Raw genomic sequence first — 26945 nt, 5'->3', positions numbered from 1 at the left:
TCATCTCCCTAATAACTAGTAATAATAGCAATACACACAAACATAATTTAGCTTGTTTTTATTTCAGCAGTTGTATGTATGTTTTTTTACCTGCCCCACACTCTGCCTCCTGATCCCTCGATAGAATTTTGCCAAGTCTCTCCCACCCAGCTCCCTCTTGTCCTGCACCCTGAGGACCCTGCTCGTGTCCCCATCCCATCGCTTCAGAGCTGAGTGGGGAGTGGGTCCGTCTGCAGGCCACAGGTGTAACATCGTGTGTCCTGGTCTCGGCCAGGAGGGACACCTTGGCTCTCAGAAGCTTGAAGGTAGCAACAGCTTGCTCCTCTTGCTCTTGCTGTCTCTCACTCTCTTGCTCTCTCCTCAGTCAGGTATTTTCTAACCCAAGTTTGACGTTATGAACATGTTCTCCTTTTCCTCGTCTATAAAGGTGAAGAGGAGGATGAAGGAGTGTGGGCAGGAAAGGTGGGTCCTGCTTTCCCTAGGCCCGACTGAACTTTAGAACTTCTCTGCTAACTAAACAACACTGGGCTCTACACTTTGCTTAACCCTGGGACCTGGTCATCGGCCTTTGACCTCAGTTCTCCTCTCCTGACCAGCTCCCTCCCCCACTCTGGAACCTCAGTCAGATTTAGAGGAAAGAACCAGTTTTCAGAGGGATTGCCTCAGACCACACTATCTACACTTGCCCGGCGTGGAAGATTAGCAGCCATGTATTCCAGTGGGGTAGGAACCGTCACCGCTGGAAGGAGGTAAGGGGCGCGCTTTCCCTTCGCAGGCCCTCCCGGGGCTTTGGGACTGAACACCTCTGAGAAGACTAGGCCCTCTCCCTGTCAAAGTTATGGCAAAGACCTGTTTGGAAGACAGACGTCATTCAAGCGCCCTCCCTCCCGCCCCCCACCTTGGAGTAAGGCCTTCCCTAAGCCACACCTTAGCCCCTTAGCCTAAGAAACCAGGAGGATGTCTTCCTTTGAAAGATGCTGCGGAGCTCTGGGACTCAGCAGCCGGGGCACGCTCCAAGGGGAGTCCTAGAGCCCGCCATACGGCTGAAGAGGGGCAGATTTAACCCGTGAAGACTTCCTGTCTCCCGCTTCGCTCCTTCCACTAGGTTGTCCCCCTCCCCGCCCCCCTCAAGGTCTCAGTGACCTTTGACTAAAGGGCCTAAGCCCTGTTCCCTTTTCTCACAGTGAGACTTGCTCTTCCCTCAACCCCACACTCACTCCCTGCTCGATCTGGGTTGTCACGGGAGGCTAGAGTGCGGTGGTGGCTGACCAGCTTGGTTTTCTTTGTGCTTAACAGAGCTCCCAGGGCCTCAGCCTTCACTTGTATTTCCAAGTGTAGCCGAGGACAAAGTGGGAAACAGAAGGCAATGGAGCTGGGGAAGTGAATGGCAGGTCCCCTCTCTCCTTCATCCCGACTCCCTCATCTCCCTCAGTGCCTCCGCTTCTCTTCCACTCTGCGCCTCTGCTCTTGACATGGCTCAGAACTGGCCTCAGACCACGCAAGAAGACAAGCCCCCTTGGCTGCCCCCAGCTTCCAGCCAGCCCCACACGTGCCCAGCAGGCCTCCTCAGTGAGTCTTTTGCTGCCGGAAGACTGAGAAAACTCAGTACCCACAGACAAACTCCCTTCTCTACACCCAGGGACTGCAAACCAGCCAGGGGAAGCCCTTGGCCACTCTATCTATCTACAAAAAATATTACAAGAGATTTTTTTTTTTTTCCAATCTTGCTGTGTTGCCCAGGCTGGTTTCAAACTCCTGGGCTCAAGCAATTTTCCCACCTCAGCCTCCTGAGTAGCTGGGATTACGGGCGTTATAAGAGACTTTATCACTTCGTTGGCTTCACTGGGTGTCCCAATTCTCCTAATTTACCAATCTCACTATCTCATTAAAAACATGAGATTAGCTTCATTTACCTTTAATGAAGCCATGTTAGAAGCTACTAAAAATTGCAGGCAAAAAAGGATGAGGGCCTGAACTTATTAGGCAGTGGCAATAAACGGTGGGAGAACAAGGAAGCAGAATTAATCAAACCTGGGGTTTGACTGAATGAGAAGCGTGGGAGGGAGGGATCCAGGGTGGCTCCCAGGCTTCTGGACCAGATGCCGGGTGCATGAGGAGCCCTTCACTGAGGTGGAGGACACAGAAGAAAAGCAAGTGTGTGGATAAGAATTACTAGTTCAGTCTGGTCATATTTCACCAAGGAACGTGCAGAACTTCCAGGTGGAATTCCACCAAACAATCAGTCTGGAGCTCAGTGGAAGGACCAGGGTTAGAGCTAGCGATTTGGGAATCTTCAGCACATAGATGTTGCCTTTGCTCTTCTCATTCCTTCCTATGCCTCTTGTATTGCTGAAACCTCTGCTGCATCAATCAAAATCCTCCTCATCCTTTAAGACCAGGTTAAATGCCATACAATTAGGAGGTCTCTCCCTACTGCCCTAACTCTTTATGGGACACTGATGTCCCCTGACTAGTTTTCATGTGTACATGTTCTGCTTACCAATAGGAAGCTTTGAATTCTTCACTTCCCAGCATGGGGCCTTGAGCACACAATACTTCTGGTATCAGTCAGTTGATTTTCATCTCAAGATGACTATGTCCAAGCAAGTGGGACGATCTACTCGCAAGGAGTCTAGGACTGGACTTGTCCTGGGCCCTTGTACGTGGTTCAAAGGCATTAGCTCTCCTCCTGGCCACACCTGTGCTATCCTGAGGCAAGTCTGGGGGGCAGTGCGGATGAGTGTCTCCCAGCCTAGCTTAACTTGGCATTCTGTCCCCTTGTAGGAAGGTTTGTCTTCTCCCCTTGCTGCTCATTGGCCTCTGGGGCTGTGTGACCTGTCACGGGATCCCTGTGGAGGACATCTGCACAGCCAAGCCCCGGGACATTCCCATGAATCCCATGTGCCTTTACCGCTCCCCAGAGAAGAAGGCAACTGAGGATGAGGGCTCAGAGCAGAAGATCCCCGAGGCCACCAACCGGCGGGTCTGGGAATTATCCAAGGCCAATTCCTGCTTTGCCACCACCTTCTATCAGCACCTGGCAGACTCCAAGAATGACAACGACAACATTTTCCTGTCACCCCTGAGTATCTCCACGGCTTTTGCTATGACCAAGCTGGGTGCCTGTAACGACACTCTCAAGCAGCTGATGGAGGTACAATCCAAAGACCTTCCGCCTAACTTGCTAGGACCGTCTTTCAGGCTTCCATAGGTCCAGCGACTCCTAACCCAACACTCCAGGCCACCAGGAGAGCTTATTGTGGGTTATGATGCCCTCTGAAAGCCAATTTTTAAAAAAATTAGGCAAGGAATTCCTACCTGGTTGTCTGCTTTGTAAATCATTTGGGCTACCTTAAAATGGGAGAAGAAGGCCTGTGTCTCTTCCAACTTCTCATTTTAGTTCTTCTTTCATTCATACGTGTATTCGTTAAAACACAGGAAAAGGGAACTTCCCCTCTGGTGACCTCAGGCATGTGGGCTCTGGCAGGTACAGATTCTAGGGCTCTATATTAAGACCTGGGGTCCAGAGAAGCCAAGAGAAGCCTGAAGAATGTGAGAGCATTTTCTGGCTCTGGGAAGTATTGATCATTTCAGATCAGTGACTTGTTTTCCCTGCCCCCCTTTTTTTGTGGGAGGGAAGTGGGGCATGATAGGAAGAAATGCCATGGATTAAGTAGCCATTAACACCATTATAATAAGTCTCGGATGGAAACACTAGCTCCCTAATCTGTACTGGGCTTGGGTGTCTGGCAGTCTTTCTTTGGGTTGGATCATGCTTTGCAAGCAAAGACAATCAGTAGAGAGGTAGAAGGCCTTCAGCGTGCGTGGTACACAGTGCGTATTTGAGTCTCAGACACTAAGGTCTGTGGATCTTAGGAGGATTTCCCTCCATGCTAGTGGCCAGTTTCATTGAACTACATCACCTTTGCTCAGTCTTCCGGAATGAATTAACCCAGTTCGCTCCAAAGGAAACTGTAGCTTTAGAAACTCTTGAGACACTTAATATTGCCTTCTCCCTGCCCTTCGGTCCTCTGTATGGCATTGATCTCAAAGCCCTTCCATATCCCCCATGTCTCTGTGCCAAATTGAGATTGTAAATGCAACCCTTCCTATAAGAACAGAAACAGAACACTGTTTCCAGAGCAAGCATGTCCTTTAGGCCCTCCTCTCTACAGAATCTTCCAATACACGATGCCACGCACTGGACAAGTGGGGTGGGACTGTATCTCCCTGGAGAAAAGAGAAACTCAGCACCAGCCTTCTGGTCAAAAGCATGATCCTCCCAAAAAGAAATACATACTGGCATAAAATCAGGAAAACCAGAGGCAGAGAGAACAGATAAAACCAAAAGGCCTTTAGTTACCTGAGGAAAGAGAGTGGAAGGGAGGGAGAGAGTAGCCACACCCTTTTTGCCTTGGGGATGGCGCTGGGTTACAGCTTCAAAGGCTGAGAGGAGCATAGAGGATCTTTAAGTCCTTTTCAACCCTGAGACTCTTATTCTGGGCTGTTTAATCCCTTGCTGATGGAATCACTCTTTTTCTTTCTCACCTCCTCCACCAGTATCCCCAACAGCAGCTGGCCCCAGCAGACGCCATAAAGTGTAACAAACTTTATGTCCCTCACAGTAAGGGACATTGTTCTGACTCCCCTCTCTGTCCAGAATCACTAAGAGGACTTTCCCCATTCCAGCTGGAAGACATCTGCGTGTTGGTCTAGAGCCGTTTAAAGACGTGAGACGGCTTCCCAGTCTCTTTCTTTGTCCCTTCATCCTTCCTACCTTTCATTCTTCTTTTATCCATTTATTCATTTAAAACACATGAGTTGAACATTAATGCTGGGCCAGGCACTGTGCTTGCAGGAGCTCACCCTGACTGGCTACCACTGGTCAGGGGCGGCGGGCACCGTGCTCACCACCCACGCGAGCGGGGCCACCCGCCACACCCACAACCATTTTCTTTTGACTTCTGCAGGTATTTAAATTTGATACCATATCTGAGAAAACATCTGATCAGATCCACTTCTTCTTTGCCAAACTGAACTGCCGACTCTATAGAAAAGCCAACAAATCCTCCAAGTTGGTATCAGCAAACCGTCTCTTTGGAGAAAAATCCCTTGTCTTCAATGAGACCTACCAGGACATCAGTGAGGTGGTATATGGAGCCAAGCTCCAGCCCCTAAACTTCAAGGTGAGCTGTAGATGTTATTCCTGACCTCAGACTTCTTCCTCTCTGCCCAGAAAAACAGGGTCCACATCGATGCTGCTATGCTAGCTGAAGACTGGTAGAGGGCTGCCTGCAAGTCAGACCCCCTGGGATACTTATTCTTATTTGAAACCTGAGAAATCAGTAGTGTCTCCACCCCAGATTGTAGTGGCTGCTCTTAAAGCCTTGTGTAAACAATCAATTCTTCATTTCATTCATCCACTTCAAATATATACCAAAAGGTATTCGGAAGATGCCAGTCCTGTAAGGTATCTTATTTAAATAGCATGGTCAAATAAAATTGGTGTATGATGCATGTTATATTCTCCTCTTGGAGACTTATGAAGCACACAAGCCTAACAAGTATTCTGAGAAGTTCTGCGACAGAAAAATCTATTGACTTGTTTCAATCAGAATTTCTCAAACCTATTTGACCCCATGGGCATTTCCCTCCTCCTCCCAACCCACCACCCCCACCATGATTCATGGCTTTCCATGGAACATGTTTTGGAAACTCTACCTTTGTGAGCTCATATTTTCCAAAGTCAGAGAAGATAATATTTTATCTTCTTTTTCCCAGACCGTTTTCTCCTTTCTTCCTTTCAGTTCTTTATTTTTTCCTATTTCTCCTTTTGTTCCTTTTTTTCTTCTGATACTGTTTATTAATTATATGAGAGACTCACGGCACCATGTTAGATATGCGAGGTTTCCCCAGTTTGGGTTAGAGTGATGGCTTCTTAATCAAACGGGGGGAAAGGGCAGAGGGGTGATGAGCAAAATAAAATGCTGTATGGGGAAATGGAGAAGCCGTTTAAATAGCACAGGTAGGTAGGTTTGTCTCCTGTTCTCCTCAGGAAAATGCAGAGCAGTCCAGAATGACCATCAATGAATGGGTGTCCAATAAGACTGAAGGCCGCATCACTGACGTCATTCCTGCAGGAGCCATCGACGAGCTCACTCTTCTGGTGCTGGTTAACACCATTTACTTCAAGGTACTCAGAACGGCCCCGGAGAGACCTTGGGCCTTCCTCTTGCTCTTTGGCTTGCCCTCTTTCACACCATCGGATATGTGTACATAGATTCCTTCTGAGAAATGGTCCATGCATGGTCTGGGCAGACATATACATCTGCAGAGAGCCCAGAACCTTTAGAGCCATGGCTGCTGGGCTGAGGTCCAAGGGGGCCCCGTAGTGTCCCCAGGCTTGAGGAAGCATGTGCACACACACAAACCCAGCACACCCAGCTGCAAGGTGTGCATGGTGATAAACTGTCATATATGTGTGACAATTTTTGCTGTCCAGTTAACTCCATTTTGAAAACTAGGACAAAATGACAGAGTCTATTGACAGTCCTCAGTGCTGAGATTTTCCCATCATCGGAGCAGCTTCTACAGTGACTCAAAGTTCCCCTTGCCTGAAGCCTCTGAACCTCCAGGTGCCAGGCTCACCTCGGACAGACTTGGCAGAATCCCTGTTATTTGACCATGCAGATGGCCTTGTCTTCCTCAGAGGGAGAGCTCTAAAGACTCTTTCAACTTGATTCCATTTGGGAAGGAGAAGGAAGAAGGCAGCGGGAATAAACAGGTCACTGACATCAGGAGGACCACCAGTCTAAGGCAGGTGGAACTGTGGCATCTTTTGCCCATCCTGGCATGGGCTCCATATGCATTCTTCCCTCCCACATGGCCCAGGGCATTAGCCAGTCACTGCTATCATTGGGGTTCCCTCTCCTCAAGAATAGAGTTGATTGTGTTTCCACAGTGTGCATTGCCCTTTACAGTTTGCAGAACAATTTGCCATTTTTTAGCCCTCTTGAGCCTCACAACATCACAAATGAGACCTTGGGCCACTTGGACAGTTTACTTAGTTTTAAATCCTGGCTCTTCCGTTTTCAAATGTGTGAACTTAGGTGAGTTACCTGAGACCTTCCTCTGCCTAAATTTCTGCATCTATGAAATGGTAACAATGGTACAGCTACCTCATAGGATTACCAAGGAGATTGAATAAGTTGATGCATGTATAATGCTCAGAATAGGGCCTGGTGCACAGTGAACATTCTATAAATATCAGCTATTACCAGCTCCTAATTTTACAGATGAGAAAACACCACTCACAAGAGTTAAATGACTTGTCCCAAAATCAAAGAGCCAGAAAGTGATCAGAAATGATAATTTTCAAAAGCCTTTTATCCTGGGGTCCCTCCCACTCTGAGCAGGAAGTCAGTCAGGACTCATCCTCTGCCTGGCAGGGCTTCCAGATGACCCCCTGGGATTGTTACCTGTGTCTGGCTTTTATCCTCAGAGGCAGAGCCCAGAACTTTGGAGGTTGACTCTTGGAAAAGAGGCTGGTGGGAGGCAGACAGCAAAAGGCAATTAGATTTAAACTCAAGAAGAGACTTGCAAAGAGGCATATAGGTTGTTCTTGGTTTTAGTTTTTGTTTTTCTGATTATAAAAGCAAATATCCACTGCTGAAAATCTGGGAAATACAGAAAAGTACACAGAAAAAAATCCACTCGTAATTCCATCACTCTGACATAGTCATTATTAACCTTTTCATGCATATCCCTCCAATCTTTTTTCCTAATACTTATACATTAATGTAGTAATATGATGTGAATGTGTCCTGTGTCAATAAATATTCTCCTAGGGATGTTTTGTTCTTGCTTTGTGATTCTCCGACTTGGTGTCTTCTTTCAGGGCCTGTGGAAGTCAAAGTTCAGCCCTGAGAATACAAGGGAAGAGCTGTTCTACAAGGCTGATGGAGAGACATGTCCAGCATCTATGATGTACCAGGAAAGCAAGTTCCGCTATAGGCGTGTGGCTGAAGGCACCCAGGTGCTTGAGTTGCCCTTCAAAGGTGATGACATCACCATGGTGCTTGTCCTGCCCAAGCCTGAGAAGAGCCTGGCCAAGGTGGAGCAGGAGCTCACCCCAGAGGTGCTGCAGGAGTGGCTGGATGAGTTGGAGGAGGTGATGCTGGTGGTCCACATGCCCCGTTTCCGCATCGAGGATGGCTTCAGCTTGAAGGAGCGGCTGCAAGACATGGGCCTCGTCGATCTGTTCAGCCCTGAAAAGTCCAAACTCCCAGGTTAGTATAGGAAGGCATTTCCTCCTCTTTCTACCTCCAAGGCAGTCTGACCAAAATTGGAAGAGTTGGAGAAAAAACAAAAAAGAGCAACAAGTCAGGACACCTAGATTCTGATCGGGGTTCTACTGCTAACTTGTGGAAATCCCTTTCCCTTTCGAGGCCTCAGTTTCCTCTTCTGTAAAAGCAGGAGTTTGCTCTTGGATCTCCGTGGGCCCAACCAGCACTGGTACCCTATGAGTCTGCATCTGACAGAGGAGATGGGACCAGGTGGAGAAGAATTTGAAAAGGCATTGGAATAGAGAGCAAAGAGACATATGAAGAGCTGGGGACATGTGGGTCCTACAGAACAGGCCTGACATTTAATGAATAGCCTTTTGTCTGACATTTCAAAGGGCTCATGTGCTTTCCTTAAGATCACTGGGGACAGATATAGCCAACTTTTTCCCAGTTGTGATACTTCAGTTGGCATTAAAAATAGGCAATAAAATATCTTTTTAAAAAAGATGTTTATGATGTTAGGGAATTGGATTTATCTTTATTGGGCTGTTTTTAAACTCGTTCTGAAAACTAAAACTGTTGCTGAATCGAAAAGAAAGATGTTCCTACTACATGCAGTGAGTTTTTCTTCAAGGACAGAGTCCTGTCCTCTCCACAGCCTCAAGGAGCTGAAGCCTGACACTAAATTCACAGGTGCCAGGCTAAACAGATCCAAAGTACTTTATTATTTTCAACATATATTCATTGTGGGGGGTATCATTAGGTGAAGATCCAGGATTTCTTCTATTTTCCAAAAAAGCCCCAAAGGACCTCTTAATTAAAACTAAATTCCTGTCTGTGGGTTGAAGCCAACTTTCTCCCATTTCACAGAGCCTTCTTTGCTTTTCCTTCCAGGTATTGTTGCAGAAGGCCGGACCGACCTCTATGTCTCAGATGCATTCCATAAAGCGTTTCTTGAGGTGAGTACACCTCCCTTCCCTCACTCTTCCTATGCTGCTTTTCTTATTATTCAATACAGCAGTATCTCATGAGATTTGTAACTTTTGAGTTCTTGCACCACTCGCTTTTAGGGTATAGGTGGCAGATGCATGCACAGGAGGACACAACTGCGGGAAAGGCATGTTTCTAGTGCCCATCACTTCCCAGATAGGTAGTCCTCTCCTCCATGAGGATGCTACAGCCCTCCCCCGAAACACTCACGGTCCGGTTGTTCTACCCTCCCCTCCACTCCCTCTCTTGCTGCTGGTCAAGTGGGAACACAGACATTTGGAGGAGGGTGACGTAGGCAAAGGAGCCAGCAAAGGCCACTAAGAAGGAGTTCAGAGGAGGAGAACCAGGAGAGCATGAGGTCATGGAAACCCAGGGAGGAGTTTTAAGAGAATGGAAAGAGCATTTAGTAAGGGGACTGGAGAGTGACCGCAGTTTACTTTCCCTGAGGACAGAATGGGGTGGGCACGTGCAAAGGGAAGGTAAGAAAGGGGAACTGGTGAGAGTGTGTATTGGTGTCTTAAAGCGTGTTCGGGAGGACTAGAGCACTAGACTACACTGCAAGAAACAAAGTTAAGTGGTCAAATAAATGTATATCCTCTTCTTCGGAGAGTAAGAAGACCCGCTGGCATGCTGAGGTCTGAGAAGTCCCACAGTGAGGAAAACAGTTGAATATTGTTAACCTAGTGTTCCCCCAACTGAGATGTGCACGGAACCCTGTGTTAGAGTAATAGCTATGTCCAGCCTATGGAACTTCTCGTTCTCAAATGCTAAACTATGGACATTAGTCATCTTGGGAGTTTCATCTTTGGAGATTCTGGGATCGGTCCTGAGAATCAGAAAATTTATAAATCTTCTCAGAGGATGCTGATGCACAATGAGATCTTGGAATTACTGGCGTAGACTATTCTTTGCGGGAGCCAGGCTGCAAGGAAAAGGAGCTAGAGAAGTTCATGGGACTGAGGAAATTGCAAAGAAGATTGTAGTCAAAGGTTGCAGAACACAGTGCTAGTAAATGTGGTTCCAGGGCCCAAGCTCAGTGGGAAATGTTTGGTTTGGAGGAAACTGGAGGGGTCAAGGGACATGAGGAAGTCAGATTAATTTCAATGGGAGTGAGGAAAGGTGATAGCTTGAAAGAACAGAAGGGTGTAGTCTAAGAAAATGATGCAGAGCAGTTCTGAGAGATGGCAAGTCCAAGGTGTAGCCATGGGACTGGTTTGCTTAAGTAGAATGAAGGTAATGCTTATTGGTTTGGATGAGAAGAGAAAAATGGGAGGGTAGGGTGTTGAATGGGTCTCCCACCAAGATATTTTAATTGTCTAGGTCAAATGGTAGCAGGACTTGGGATGGACAGGAAGGCTAGGTGCCCAAATCCTCAGTGTGGATACAGAATCTATAGGACAATGATGGCAATGACCTGTAGGACAACAGCAAGAGTAGAAGGATGTATCTCAGAACAAGGGATTTTACATGAGTACTGGATTAGTGGTTTGGAAGTTAAAAAAGGACACTGCTTTTACCTTCTTCCATGTGGGCTTTTTTTTTTGGAAGAAAGAACAGTTAGGAAGACTGCAAGGGAAGTTGAGTCCTCAGGGTTTTAACTTTCATTGTAAATCGTCTTGTGAGTAGCCCAATTAGAAGTGGTCATCGCAGATCTCCTTGAAGCCTTTGAGTTACTATTAGGCAGAAGCAGAGGTCTGGATTCATTTTACCCACCTGAGCTAAACAATAATGTACGATCCCTCCAGGACTACTGGAACAAAGTTCTTTTCCTTAAAAACCTTATAATAAACTATAATAAACAGGTGCCCAACTGATTGTTGATCTCCCGAGAAGCATTAAAAACCAGAACCTGATTTGAATCATGAAAAAGCTCTAGTCTGCTCATAAATTTAGTCCTAAAATGAGCATGAAATAGATAATATGGAAAAATATAGGGTAAGGAAGGAAGAAGGAAGGAAGGGAGGGCGTGAGGGAGGAAGAAAACATCATTAATCAACTCCACAAAGCTCAGGGATCTGAAGTGCTTTTCTTAAGAGGCAGAAATGGAGTTTCAGTGATTTTCTGGGTCCCTAGGCAAAATTTCTTGAGGGTGTCTCCTTCTAGACCTGTGGCAATTCTGTTTATCAGCTAAGTTCAAATACTGTTGCTTCAGTCTACTGCTCCAAGAAAAACTCATCTCATCCAGCCAGGGGTCCCTCCTCTTTTCATAGGCCCTAGGTCCTGAGTGGCTGTTGGCAGTAGTTGTATCCGGGACCCTTATGCTTCAAGAGTAAAACTATTTCAATTATAGAGTTCTGATCTTGAGTCAAAATCTCTTTTAGCAGCTTGTACCAAAAAGAAAAAAAGAAAAAAAAAAAAAAACCGCTGTAACACCATGTACAATGGTGCCAGCCAGAAACGTGACAATCTGTGCACAGATTTTGGGTTCATGCATTACATGAATGGAATTCTTGCACTTGTTACCTAGCATAAGACCTGGGCCGATGCAAGTGCCTTACGTTCGCTGGATGAAAGAATGAGTAAAGTAGGGTTCCAGAGGGAACCCAACCTGACTCACCTGTACTTTTTACTGGAAAGTAGTCTTTTGGGGAATTGCTCTGTTTGTGGATGATTTACCTGCCAATAATGAACTGCAAAGAGGCTAATGTAGCAGTTTTGCTTCCTATGTGATCTGCAGGTAAATGAGGAAGGCAGTGAAGCAGCAGCGAGTAGTGTCGTCTTGATTGCTGGCCGCTCCCTGAACCCCAACAGAGTGACCTTCAAGGCCAACAGGCCCTTCCTGGTTTTTATAAGGGAAGTTCCTCTGAATACTATTATCTTCATGGGCAGAGTAGCCAACCCTTGTGGTAACTGAAGTGTTCTCTTTGCGCCTCTTCCTACTTTGGTTTGTGAATAGAAGTAAAAATAAATGCAACTACTCCCATCTCACAATTATCAATGGACTGTGACACCTGAAATGAAGACAAGGAAAAAGGGAAAAGGATAGAGACACAGGCCGGGCGCGGTGGCTCACGCCTGTAATCCTAGCACTCTGGGAGGCCGAGGTGGGTGGATCGTTTGAGCTCAGGAGTTCGAGACCAGCCTGAGCAAGAACGAGACGTCATCTCTACTAAAAATAGAAAGAAATTATATGGACAGCTAAAAATATATATAGAAAAAATTAGCCGGGCATGGTGGTGCATGCCTGTAGTCCCAGCTACTCGGGAGGCTGAGGCAGGAGGATCCTTGAGCTCAGGAGTTTGAGGTTGCTGTGAGCTAGGCTGACGCCACGGCACTCACTCTAGCCTGGGCAACAGAGTGAGACTCTGTCTCAAAAAAAAAAAAAAAAAAAAAAGGATAGAGACACTATTGGGGCATTTGAAAAAATGATGCTTTCAATTGTTCTCCACCCAGGGACCATATCTGGGTCAAGCAAATGAAAGAGGGAGATACGTCACTACTTGATCTTGAAAGATGGTACACATCCAGAAAGGGCAGGGGGAGCTTGAATTCTCAGTATGCCATCACATTAAAAAAAATCCAAAAATTTAAACAAATTAATCTCTATATACAGACAGATTCAAATCTGAGTATTAAACCATTTAATTCTCAAACCATTCACATGCATAATGTTCGTTTACACAGTGTTAAAATAAAGAGGAAAATGCATTTTTATACAAACAGAATTTCAAGTATACATTAATAGACTTTTCAGATTGCTAACCAAGTTGCTAACATTTCATTCACATTGTTCTTAAAGCTGTTCAACGAGAAAGCTTTTGCTAAACTGCTTTAAATATGTTTATATAAACCCATATTTTCACTCTTTCTTTCAATCTCCCTCCCCCAACCCCAGTCTCTGCCCACCCTCCTGCCCTCCCCCCTCCTCCAACACGACAGGGCTCCTGGGGCTCTAGGAGACATGCAACCCCACCAAGAACTATTGGCTTGTCATCAGGGGAAAGACAGAATCCACAGGAGGAGAGACTGAGAAGATCTGTTAAATTAAGGGAGAACAAATCTGACACTTAGAAATGACACAAATCAGGACTATATCTTAGAGCCTTTGTGTTTTCATTTGACTTTTAATCAAAAAAACTCAGCCACCCACAAAACAACACAGAAGTTTCTGATAATTTGGTAGCTGAGAAAATAACTTATTAGTTATTTTTTTCCCCAGTGAAACTTCCAAAATCAGGATAGGCATTTTGAACTTTTTTTCAATTTGATGGTTGTTTCTTTTTCCGTTTGGCAAGAAGCGGGGGCAGCTTAAAAATAGATGTCATTATATTTGTGTTTACATTAAGGAATTTGGTTAATTTTGTAAGGTCGGGCAAGAGTTCTCCTTCCTTGACTCTCCTCCTGAAGTAATCCGGCTTCAGGGCTGGGAACAGTTACTCTCCTTAGGAATTAAAGTGCATTTTTTCAGTAAAAGGGGATAATGGGAAGTCATGGTTTACATTTAAGTGATAATGATTAAAGGAGGGTGGGGTGAGAGAAAATCCTATTCCTATATATAGGTATTTATAATTAAGGTCATAATAAAAACCGATATTCTTAGGAAATAAGATGCACAAAGCCGGTCCAGCACCCTCAGTGGTGCAAGAGCACTGTCCTGGCTCACTGACTGTTCTTGGGCATCTTTATCATTAATGGAGTAATTGCTTCAGATAAAAGACATAAATCTCAAATGTTAGTTTTTTCAAAGGGAAAAAACAGACCGGTAGGCTCTTAAAGTTAAAAATACTCTATTCCATTTCCCTTTCAGGGATGACATTTTAGAAATTGATTGTCTCTTTTATTATGAATCCTCCTCAATTAGCAAGTTGTAAAAAAAATGCTGTTAGATCTAAGTTTGAGGCTTACAAATATTATGGTAGCCTTTAAAAACTCAGGAAGAGGCGAGCATAGACGATCTTTGCTATCCTATCAATCAGTATCAACTGAGGAGAAGTGAAATTTTCCTATGATCTCTTTATTTGATAGCTACCACCAGAATCTAATTTTCTGACTAGTTTCCTTTAAATGCTTTACTATTTCTTGGGGAAAAAACCCCCAGATTTTCCAAAGAGAAGTAAATGCTACATTATCAGCTATACAAAGAAGTGATGGGCTCGAGATGAGAAGGGGTGGGGGAACTTGTCCTGGATTCTGGCCTCTGAGTCCAGTGTGATCTGCTTTTCACAGTGACCAGTGGGAAGGCACAGTGCCAGGGACAGGTAGACGGGGGACAGCTGCCACCCATCATGTAAGCACCATAGAGAACAGCTGCATAAATTTCTTTCAGACTATGTCCATCTGAAGGAAACCAAATTTCTGCTACATTGACTTTTCTGTCTTTGAACCCTCAGCTTTCTCTTCTCCTCTCAGAGGCAGAGCATGAGTGAGTCCCTGCTCCTCCCTTTATTTCCTTAGACTGACATGCAAAAATGGACAGTTCTGATTTTAAGATTTCTTAAGGGGAAGGAAGCCATTCCTTCCTGAATGAACTGACAGATCCATTTAAGTTCTGCTGTAAGATCACAAAATAATGCAATGGGCTAAAACTGTGCAGATCACACACAGTAGATAAAAAATTAATGGATTGAGATAGAACACATTTCTTTCGCCTGTAATTTAGGAAAGCTTTTCTTTTGTTGAGGGTAGAGGAATGGGGCAGCATGGTGAAACTGTAGTCAAACTGATATTTGTTCGGCTGTTTCAGAAAGGATTTCCTAGAGGTTTAAGAGGAATTAGCAAGCCAACCCATTAGGGCAGAACTCGACCGAACTTCACAATGCTGATAGAGAATTCCTGTTAAGGAATTTGTTTTACTCCTTGCTTAAAATAGAGTACAAGTTTATGTACTAATCTTTTACCATTACTTCCCCATCCTCCTCCTCTAGTCTCCCCCACAAAATCTTAAAATCCAGTGCAGTATAATTTGTATAAAGTTCAACAATTTTTCACAGCACTCTACAAAGTTCTTCAGTATGAAAACCCTAAGGGGCTACTCTCTTTGGAGTCCCAAAGGCTATTGTTTTTCTATTCCACCCAGTAACAGGAAGCCTTCAGCTAATTTTCTAAGGCATCGGAGGCATTTTCTCTGACAATACAACATTTACATGCTAAGCAAACAGCCAGGCCTTAATGCTGCTTTAATGAAATTTCACAGTCTGATGCTAATTCAGTCCTCTGCACTAACCAACTTTTTCCTTGACCTACTTTTTCTTCTTGCACACACCACCTCTTTGAAGCTCAAATGATTAATTACTTGTAGGTAATATATGAATGAAATTTTCTGTGGTGTCCAGAATACTCTGAGAAGAGAGACTGCTACATTTGAACTTGTTCTTAAATAGAGATTTCTTTCATGAGTTAGAAATCACTTGGTAGCTAGTCTGAACAGTGGTTCTCATTTTGTAAGGGTAATAAATAAAACAGTTCTCTTCTTCCCATTACCACGTGTGAGGATGCCATGGGGGCAAGTAATAAACTGTGACAGCCAGTAAAGGTTTGCTTGCTACCTGGGGTGAGAAGAATGGAAGATTTGGTACCTCATTTGGGAATTATTTGTTTAGGTCTTTGACATCCTAGAATAAAGATGCTAAAAAGACTCATTGCACATTTTCATATAATATTCAGAAATATTTAAGCCTTAGCTAATTCATTTCATTCACAAAGAAACAATCTTGGAAAAGTGAAAGTCACCAGACACTGAAATGCCACTTAGAGGCAGGCTAAGCAACAAATAATCAAATGTATCCCCATCACCCCAGGCAGGATCCTTCTTTTCTCCATTAACTTTAACAATGCTACCTATTTATTTTACAAATAAAAATCACCCTAGGCAGTTTGGGCTTGGCTTTCTTAATAAATTCAAGTGCTGTATTTAAACTAGCAGAGTTGAGAAATCTCCACTCAGATTACATATACAAAGGAAAGAGGATTCTAGAGAAGGGACTTGGAAAATTTGTTTTGCTTACTTATGCATGCTTTGTATTTGGTGTAGAGAGGAAAACTGGATGGATGGCAATATCTCCCTCCAGGATTACTCTTGAGGACAAATGGATGATCCATTTTACCACCTGAGCCTTGGCCCACTGTAAGCTTTAAATTGAGAGCCATGTATGGGATATCAATAAAGATACCTTAGGTCAAAGAGAACTACTGGATTGAGGTTATCCTGCCAAAAACCACCATGGATAACCTAGCCAGTGATTCTCAACCTTGGCTGCATATTAGAATCTTCTAGGGAGCATTTAAAGCCCAGACTGCACAACAGACCAATTAAATGCAAATGTCTAGAGGGGGTCCCAGGCAATTTTAATGTGTAGCCAAGATGGAGAACTACTGGCGTACGTCAACTAGTTCTGTAACAGAAAACATAAGGCCAGTGTTCATCCAAGCCAGAGGGAAAAGAGGTAAGGCTCCATGGCTTCCTTCTAGATCCATGGATTTGATGTGTCTCAATGAAATTACCTGGGCATTTCTCACTTTGTTTTTAAATAAATCACTTTGGCTATAATAGGCAGCAACACCAACAGTAAAGTATTGATTTAGGTAAGACTACACTTTAAGTATGTGGTATAGGAAAAAGATCAGAAGACAGATAAGACTCTGGGCACAAACAATAAGCCACAAGGAAAAATTTTCCTAAACAGAAAATAATTCCTGAGTCTAAGATAGTAGGATGGCTTATAGGCTAAGAACTATTCTACAGTTAGGAAAAAAAATAGTTGTGGTAAAAAGAGTCATATGATTTTACCGCCTCATCTTCCTATAGGATCCATACTGTAACTGAGCAGAAGTTACCGTATCAGTTGTCTCTTATGAATAACGCTTGTCTCTTTACTTGAAATTTCACATTCTCTGTATCTCCACTTGCCCTATGCAAAGTCACAAGGAAAGTAAATATTTATCAGCTATTACCTCAAACACAGGTAAAAACCTCTAAAAACCTGAAAATGGATCACTCTCTCTCATTTTACTTCTAACCAGAGAATCCCTGTTTAGATATTACAACTAGTCAGTGCATTAGGATGAAAAAGTGGAAAGCATTCCAGGATAACAAAGGGCCAGCAGTCCCTCAACTGTGGCAAATATTCAAAAGGTAGGTAAGATGCCTTGGCTCAGTGTACTAATGCTCCAAATAGGCAATCAGTTGAGTGCTACAACTGGATTTAAAGATTAGGTGGTCTGCCTAGCAGCATCTGACAACTGAAACTGAACTTTCTGACACCTACAACATTCAAGTGAGGCCATCCTGACGATTCCAACAGCACTGGCATTAAAAACAAGAATATCTTTCTTTGGAGTGACTAAAACCATAACAGGTAATTTGAAAATCTATGTCATACATACCTCCATGTAAGATTGGCAGAAGGCTCATTATCAGGAAAATATCGTTAATATTCCAGTCCCCCAGAAGTGGACTGTAAACGGCAATTAAAAAAAGAAACTGAGGATTCCAACAAATGTTTCACATCATTAAAAGGAGGAGTTGGGTGCATATTTAAAAACAAATACTCCACCTCCACTGGCTACCCTTGCCAAACAGAAGTTTGTGGATAAAAGCACTAAACCCAAGTGTCCTGACACTATTTGATGTGGGCAACAAAATCAAACATTAACATCTGAATGTGACAAGAAGAATTTCAGATGCTGTAGCCTCTGAGATATTTTGGGTCTGGCTTTCCTCTGCTTGCTACAGAAAGCTATACTCTTCCTTCAGCCAAGTGCTCAGAGGTAGAGGAGCTGAAGTGAGTATAGAAACGTAGGGTATAGTGGCTGAGGAATCCAGCCTTCTGCCCAGGGGGCTACAGGGCAATCTTGAATATGCTCAGTTTTTATTGGGAGGTAGAATATTCTACATGGACTTATCTGCCTTCATTAAACAAACCTTTCTCTCTCACACACGTAAACTCACATACATATAGCTGGCAACTCACAGCAATATTGCAGTTCACAGCACAGTACACCTACCCCAACAGCTACTTTCAACCTAAATTTCATATTAATCCCCATCCCTTCTCAGGTAGACCCAAGCCAAATTTATTTTTTTGAGGTCCCTCTTTTTGCCAGGTTTTTAAACACATATTTCACTTTTATACCTACATCTTTTGTCTCTAAAGAACAGCTGCACTAAGTGAGTACACTGGTTTATAACATCTTTATAAATAGAAAGTGCAAGAAATAAGTTTCTTAGCCAAAATACAAAGTAACAAAAAGCTCTCATAGCCTATTATGCCAAGAATTTGATTTTTAGAATCAATGATAAAGCTAACAAAATGCTTCTATGCTACCAAGGTCACAGTGGATGAGTAAATATATTTATAAACATACACTTATGAAAAAATAGCCAAACTTTCCACAAAAGTTATTTGCGTGAACTATCTTTAGTATACTACTGTGTTCAATGCACGTGCATATACAATTGAATTATATTAGTGTTATTTTATTGCTCCAGTTTTCCAAAAAGAAAACAGGCTCATTTTTTAAAAATTCAAGTTACATGATTTAAAATTATTTTTGTAAAAATATTACAAATGCCATATAAATTCTAAACATTTCTGCTATTTAACTGACAGCCATTCTAGAGGTGGATTTCAGTCGCACTTTTAGTGACCTCTGTGTTAGCATCTTGGCTTCCAGAGGAAACACATTTTAAGCTTTGTTCCCTATATACTGTAATTCTGTTTTCAGCGGCTCTTAAAGAACCACAAGTTAGGATTCTATTACTTTATAGGAAACTCAGATCATCTTCAAATATGTCATAAACATCTGCTTCAAGATGTGGCTAAAAGCAGAAATCTAAACCTTAAGGAATTTCTTCTACTCACTCAGGTTGTTGTGATTGGCTTGAAATGGTTTAGACTTGTGATGCTGAAAAGAATAAATATTTTGTCAATCTACAAGGCTTCCTTTTTTCTGATTTCATTCTCTTTTGCCGTTCCAGACCACAGAACCTGAATTATTTTTCATGCAACCACCAAATGATTTAAAACCTAAGATTCATAGTGAACCCAGAGGAGGGCCCAAAGAGCTATAACACAGAATGAGAGACATCTCCAGAGATTATCACAATAAGATTTTTCATTCTTTGGGGCTACATCTTCAAAGGCTTTCCCTGTCATAAAGGGCTGACTACACCAGAGTGTATCACACCAGAGTGGAAATGTGACTCAAAAAAGAAGGTTTTAAGGCTCTTTTATGTTTTATTCATTAAAATTTGCCCTTTTACATGTTAAGGATGAACTAGAAAAATAAATAAAACTGGCCTCAATCTTTATTTGACAAAATCTAATTAATCTTTATGCCTAAAAGCCTCAAACATTCCATCCCTGGTTATCCAACTACAAAGTCTTTCTCTCTTCCCATGGTTTTGCAGGCACCCTAAATTAAGTCTTCAGCCTTGAGTACCCCTTTTATTTCTTGTATTTGCAATGTGTGAGGCCTGACATAGGAACAGAGCCCTCTTCACTATATGAAAATTGAGGATGACCAAAAGATGACCACACAGCTAATTCTCTAGGAATGCATAGTGCATGGAATGGATAATCTCAAACCTTTCTTAAGAAATGTATTGATTTGGGGATGATCATTTGTATGGCAGAATTCATTTTCTGCCCATATTTCTCCTCAGGACAGGAATAGTCTAATGAGTATAAGTTAGCAGGGGTATATATAAAGCATCCTAAATCTGAAAAATCTAGCCAAAAATTAAAAACCTTCAATGATCTCTTACTTTAAATGAGTGAGGCTGGTAGAAATTGCTAATTTTAAAAGATTAGTAACATAAAATTGGCTGATGGATTTTCCTGTATGAAAACTAAAAAGAAGAGGAGGAACCAATTCATGATCTAGCACAAAATTATGCTGGAGGAGGTTGTGGTGGAGGCAGAGATAGAACCAAGATAAGTATGTAAAACTTTCACTATCTCAAGAATATGATCCATTCAACCACCTGACAGAAACTCCTGTTGACAGAGATTTAGTAGCCATGTAAGTTTTCCATACCACAGGAATTTTCACCTACCTGTAAATTTAAAATATTAAATACTGCTGACATCTCTAATAAATCAAATTTTATAACAGTTAAGCTTCTTACTCCCTCTGCAGTATCTCTGGCTCAGCATGTAGTCATTACAGCTTCACAGCAAAGACAGGCAAATGCTCACAACTTGGAATACGGTACAAAATGAAAAAATGGAAATTTTGCTATCAGATAAATGAAACTTGGGGAGAAAGGGCAACTAACGAAATATGCTCCAGTTATTAGTCTCATTCTCCTTCTAGTTCCTTTACTGACCCATGGTACACATAGTAAATGGTTTCTACAGGAAAAAAAAAAAAAAAAGGACCTAATGAACACAGAATAGTCAAGACAAACAGAACAACCCTAATGCTATCTGTAACAGATTAAAGATGGCCCCAGATCCTTGACATACCTTTCATGAATGGTAGGGTGTTTTCCTCTCCCCTGAAATCTGGGCTGACCCAGACTCAAAAAGATTTGAGTTCTTTTTATTTTTTAAAATATATAACAGAGACAAAGTCCTGCTATGTTGCTCAGGCTGGTCTCAAACTCCTGGCCTCAAGCAATCCTCCGCTGTGGCTTCCCAAAGTGCTGGAATTACAGGAGTGAGCCACCGTGCCCAGCCACATTGAATTCTTTGACCAAGAGTATGGCAGTGACTCTGATTCTGGCCTTGGCTTTTAAGAGGACTGGCACCTTCTGCCCAGCCTCTCAGAGGCCTGAGCAGTCATGTAGTAACAGTCTGACTACCTTGATAAAGAGAACTCATGCCGAGTCCCTGAGACTCTATGGAGAAGGAGAGGAGCCCTGCTGAGCCCAGCCTTCTAGTCCTTCCTACCAAGGTGTCAGGCATGTCAGTGAGATCATCTCTGACCCTCCAGACTAATCCAACCACCTGCTGAATACCGCTAGGTGACCTCAGTCATTGCTACGGGAGCAGAATTGCCCAGAGGAGCCCTTCTTGAATTTCTGAGTCACAAAATCATGATATAAGTAAAATGATTGGTTTTAAGTCATTAAGGTTTAGAGTAGTTTGTTATAGAGTAATAAGTAATTGTAACACTATCTTGCAATTTTTGCCTTGGTAACTCATCCACTCACTCACAATTAGACCCACCAAATGGGTGACTCCTCTAGTAAGTATGCACTATCCACAGAAAATATTCACCATTCGTCTACTCAGAGATCAATTTCATTATCTTTTGAAGAAATCTTCCATTCATTTACTCTAAAACCAGTACTGTTACTGGCTATTGTATATTCCAGTCAACCCCAACTCTAAGTAAATACAGTCAACATGACGTGTGGAGCTAGTCTGGGCTTTTGAATCAGATTAGTAAATACTGGCTCTGAAGTTTACCAGGTGTGTAACCGTGGCCTCATCAGTTTCCTTATCTATAAAATGTGGTATAATTATACTACTAGAGGCAACACAGTATATTAAGAGTGTTAACTCTAGAGTTAGACTGCCTGGGTTAAACTGTTCCTTCCCCTCTAAAATGAGAATAACAACAGTATCTACCCTCATGGGATTGTCATAAGGATTAGATGAGTTAATCAACGTGAAGCACATAGAACTGTGCCTAGCATATAGGAAGCATTCAAAAAAAGTTAGCTATTTTTAATACTACAATTATTACCTCATAGAACTATTTTGAGGATTAACTGCAGTTATGACAGAAAAGCACGTAGTACAGCTAACTCTGACCCCTTCTTTTTGATATTTTATCTCTGCAGTGAAAAGTGCAGGCTTTTTAAAAGCATACATCCCAGGCCGGGCGTGGTGGCTCACGCCTGTAATCCTAGCACTCTGGGAGGCCGAGGCGGGTGGATCGCTCGAGGTCAGGAATTCGAGACCAGCCTGAGCAAGAGTGAGACCCCGTCTCTACTAAAAATAGAAAGAAATTATATGGACAACTAAAATATATATATACAAAAAATTAGCCGGGCACGGTAGCGCATGCCTGTAGTCCCAGCTACTCGGGAGGCTGAGGCAGTAGGATCACTTAAGCCCAGGAGTTTGAGGTTGCTGTGAGCGAGACTGACGCCACGGCACTCACTCTAGCTCGGGCAACAGAGTGAGACTCTGTCTCAAAAAAAAAAAAAAATAAAATAAAAGCATACATCCCAGACTCCAACCAAGTGGGTTTAGGACTTTTAAGTATAGGAAGTCACATCTACACTATGTCTAAAGCCAGTTTTATTACAAAAATTCCAAGCATGTTATCTAGTACCAAAAAGTACTTAGTATTTTTTATTTTGTTTATTATTTTTTTTTGAAATGAGGTCTCACTCTGTTGCACTGGTTAGGTGCGGTGGCATCACCATAGCTCACTGCAAACTCAAAGGTTGAGAATTCTGGGCTCAAGCGATACTCCTGCCTTAGCCTCCCAAGTAGCTGGGACTATAGGTGTGCGCCATCATGTCCAGCTAATTTTTCCCATTTTTTGTAGAGATGGTCCTTGTTATGTTGCTCAGGCTGGTCTCAAACTCCTGACTTCAAACGATCCTCCAACCTCAGCCTCCCAAAGTGCTAGTAATCTATAGGCACGAGCCACTGTGCCTAGCGTTACTTAATATTTACTTAACAGAACAGATTCTTCTATATATTACCTATCAATGAAGGTAAGTGATTTCATAGTATAGAAAACATGTTCCCATGAGATATTTTAACTTTTTGCATTATGGATTAATTTAAATCTTAAGAGTCTCAGTATACTAAATTGTGGTGTAAGCCATATGAGATGCTGAACATAAAACTCTCTTAGCTGGATGGTGAATTCTAGCCTCCTTAACAGGACCTACTGAGTAGGCACGCTAGGAGCAAGCATTAGAAAAGTTTTTTTTTCATTAACTGCTCTGCCTTTGTAACTTAGCTTTGCTGTTAGAGCTTCCAGTATCTGAGCTAGTAGACTTCTTTTAGCTGTATTAAGATGGGAGATATTTCTGTTACAGTGATAATGGGGAACATGTGAGATAAGTTTATTTGTATATGTACCTCTGTAAAAAAATGTGGATTTCAAGTACTATCTGCCCTCTCAAGTCAATGCTGTATGTTACAACTGAGGGAAAAGATACTCTGCCTACACAACTGGATAATTTATACAGACATCTTCCAGGTTTTGATATCACTGTCCTTATCAATAATTACATCCTTTGGAATGTAACCAATTCGTATGTTTCAAAGAACTCATAATATCCAACTCTGGCTTGTCCTGAGCAAGAAAGCCTGCTTACTTTGTAAATAAAAAGACTGGCTCTGGGAAAAGCATCACTTAAGAATAAGAAGATTGAAGACAAGGAAAGAGACTAGAAAGCAAAGAAGGAAAAAGACTGAAAATTATCCAAGAAGTCATAATGCTTGGCAAAATCCATTGCTTTCAATAGATTCATATTTAAGTGGTATCTATTACCAAGACCTCAAATAGAATGGGATGCAGATGATTCACTGGCTATCTAAATCCAATTTCTTTCACAAGTCCTACACCCCAGATTAGCCAGAATCTCAGGTTAATCTGAAAAGTAATATTCCATATCTCAAGAACCTACTATCAATGGGTACAATCAATGGATACAAGTGCTCTAAGACAAGGCGGAGCTAATATAGACAAATATTCTGGAACCTTATGGATGAGGATTATTTATTACTCAGAGGGTATATTATAAAACTAATACCCAATTAGAAGAAGACAACTTTTAGAATAAAATACCTAGTGAAGAGATGCCCTGTCAGAGACTAATCATTCACCTGAACTTTATGTTGGTAGAACTCACAACAGAGAAGCAATGTATCAGCATGACTTAGAAAACTTTGTCCTGACAAATTTAGCTCAGAAGTCCATATACTGCTTCCAAATGAGGAAAAATCATACTCTCCTCCTCCAAGGATTTCTGTTTCTTTCTTTCTTTTTTTTTTTGAGACAGAGTCTTGCTTTGTTGCCCGGGCTAGAGTGAGTGCCATGGCGTCAGCCTAGCTCACAGCAACCTCAAACTCCTGGGCTTAAGCCATCCTACTGCCTCAGCCTCCCTAGTAGCTGGGACTACAGGCATGTGCCATCATGCCCGGCTAATTTTTTTTTCTATATATATTTTAGTTGGCCAGATAATTTCTTTCTATTTTTAGTAGAGACGGGGTCTCACTCTTGTTCAGGCTGGTCTTGAACTCCTGACCTTGAGCGATCCACCCGCCTCAGCCTCCCATAGTGTTAGGATTACAGGCGTGAGCTACCACGCCCGGCCGGATTTCTGTTTCTTAACATTCTAGTATTTCCCATTTTTCCCACATCTGGTATAAGTTGAACAGTAAGAATGAACACTGACAAAACAAATATGTGATGATTCAATATGCATTTAGAAGTAGTATAGACAATAACAGAGATGAGAAAGATCTAAGAAAATTTTGAAATTCTCAGACGTTTCATTATGTTTTAAAACATCTGGGGAAAAAAGGAAGAAAAATTTGGCTTTTTACTGCCCTACACAGAACAGAGTGAGTTTACTTGAGGAAATTAAAATGAAAATTCAAAGTAAAGGAAAAGGATAGGAGTTTCTGGTTTAGAAAAACAGCACTTTGGATAAGAATCAAAACCCTTATTCACAATAAAAATTAATTTTTAATCCTACTGGAAATAAATTCATTCTTGCCAACATTATGCAAACTAGTTCAAGTTAACCCAGAGGAATGGCAAAACTTACTTATAAAGACATTAATTTTTTTTAACAGTGTTTTTTGCAAACATGGTGGTACCCTACCACCACCAATGGGTGGTACCCATTCAACCCTACCATGGGAATTATTTTTAAGAATTACCTTGCTCTGACTACCAACCTACAGTTTAATCTACCTGCACCTTTAAGGCAAGGGCAAATCGTAAGATTCATTCTGAATGCCTTTAATGCAATGGGAATCAAGAAGCAGGAGCACAAAGAGGGTTATGAGAAGAGGATTTAGAAAAAGATGACAAATTCTTTCAAGAGATGGACACGTGACAATATTAATTTAAAACCTCACCCAAAGTATCATAAAGGCAAAATGGCAGGAGTGACAAATTTGGGGGGTAATTCTTTGAGAAGTTGGCAGAGTTTTTCTATCAAGTACCAGACAGCAAATATTTTCAAGCTTTGCAGGCCATGTGGTCTTTGTCACAAGTATTCAACTTTGCCATCATAGTAGGAAGAAGCCATAAGCGATACCTAAACAAACAAGTGTGGCCCTGTTCCATTATAATTTTCTTCACACAAGCAGGAAGTTTGCTGAACCCTGGTCTAATTCATAAGTCTTAGGGATATACTTTGCTAAGGGCATCTTCTCAAACTTGGGGATTTACCCGACAATTGATCATTGTCCCCTTTCTACACCTTACTAACCAAAATATATCAATATTTTAAACTCTCCCATATGGCATAAGAATTCCATTTTCAAAGACTGAGTTCAAGAAAGACTCATCCGTGATCCCTTGAACAAGTACGCAGAAAAGGGAAAGCACGTTTGAGGAAGAGAAAAATAAAACACCTGTTGTACCTGAAAAGAGAAAAACTTCAAAGATTCCAATGCCTTCCTGATTACATGCCTTTCCAGTATGAAGATGATTTTTGTCTTTGTTCTATTTATTTTCCACTATCCGTTGCTTTTATTTCTTTAAATTAGACCTTTTAGTCAAACAAAATTTAGTTTTCACCAGTTAGAAGAAACACAATTAGTATCAAGTAAAAGCTAAAACTTTGTAAAAGTTATTATTTTCTTTTGAGACAGAGTCTCACTCTGTTGCCCAGGCTAGAGTGCTGTGGCATCAGCCTAGCTCACAGAAACCTCAAACTCCTGGGCTCAAGTGATCCCCCTGCATCAGTAGGAGGATTTACAAGTAGCTGGGACTACAGGTGCGTGCCCCCACGCCTGGCTAATTTCTTTCTATTTTTCAGTAGAGATGGGGTCTCACTCTGGCTGAGGCTGGTCTCGAACTCCTAACCTCAAGCAATCCTCCTGCCTCGGCCTCCCAGAGTGCTAGGATTACAGGCACGAGCCACCATGCCCAGCCTAAAAGTTATTTCTTGAACAAAGATTACTCAGCTATTAAGAATGAAGTTCCCTATTTCACTCTTTCACCACCACCACTTCCAATCCAAGCCAGATTTCAATTATGAAGTTACAGAAAATAGTCTATTTCTATTATCATACCATCTTTAGAAAACCCTGTTTCACTGATGTAGAAGGAACTAGAAATGTTAAAAAAAATGCCAAAAAATAAGAAAAGTTTCCTTAACTGCTCCCTTCTTTTTCAATCTTTATCCTTTACAGACCAATTTATTTTTATATATTCAAGATTTGATTTAACCCTCTAGTATAATACAATGATGTGGTTAGTTTGCAACTTACATAAAATTCAACTTGGTTCAGAGGTAAATATGGTTCTGAGTATAAAAAGAACAGGTCATTAGAAAGAGCCTTTCTGCCTAAGTACAGTGTTACTGTCCATGCCAATGCTGTATTTTATACTGGTATCAGAGTTCAGAGAGAATAAAAGGTACATCTTAGAATGAAGGTAGGTTAATATAGTGCCATCTCTCTTCTTTGCTGAGAATACTTGATAGCGCCTTTGCTATTAAGTGCCACTCAATAAATGAAAACAGTCCCAGTGTTTGCAATTTCATGGCATTAAAGTACTTAATGACGATTT

The 26945-nt window shown here is 42.1% G+C and overlaps 1 protein-coding gene across 4 annotated transcripts; it reads left to right on the top strand.

Moving 5' to 3' along the window:
- The first annotated feature begins 622 nt into the window (after positions 1-622).
- On the top strand, positions 623-12612 carry SERPINC1 (serpin family C member 1). 4 transcript variants are annotated; one of them, XM_069480237.1, is made up of 7 exons: positions 623-749; positions 2785-3154; positions 4971-5186; positions 6056-6172; positions 7898-8288; positions 9180-9244; positions 11953-12612. In XM_069480237.1, the coding sequence occupies exons 1-7, from the start codon at positions 709-711 to the stop codon at positions 12127-12129; spliced, it is 1377 nt and encodes a 458-aa protein (XP_069336338.1). In that variant the 5' UTR covers positions 623-708; the 3' UTR covers positions 12130-12612. The 4 variants fall into 4 exon arrangements, with proteins under 4 accessions (XP_069336338.1, XP_069336339.1, XP_069336337.1 ...); XM_069480238.1 differs by having other exon boundaries at positions 6056-6193; positions 7955-8288; XM_069480236.1 differs by having other exon boundaries at positions 625-749; positions 6056-6193.
- Positions 12613-26945: the final 14333 nt, after the last annotated feature.

This window comes from Eulemur rufifrons, chromosome 8 (genome assembly GCF_041146395.1).
Source record: "Eulemur rufifrons isolate Redbay chromosome 8, OSU_ERuf_1, whole genome shotgun sequence".
NCBI lineage: Eukaryota > Metazoa > Chordata > Mammalia > Primates > Lemuridae > Eulemur > Eulemur rufifrons.
Note: the sequence above shows the minus strand (reverse complement) of the source record. Positions and strands in the feature narration are given on the sequence as shown.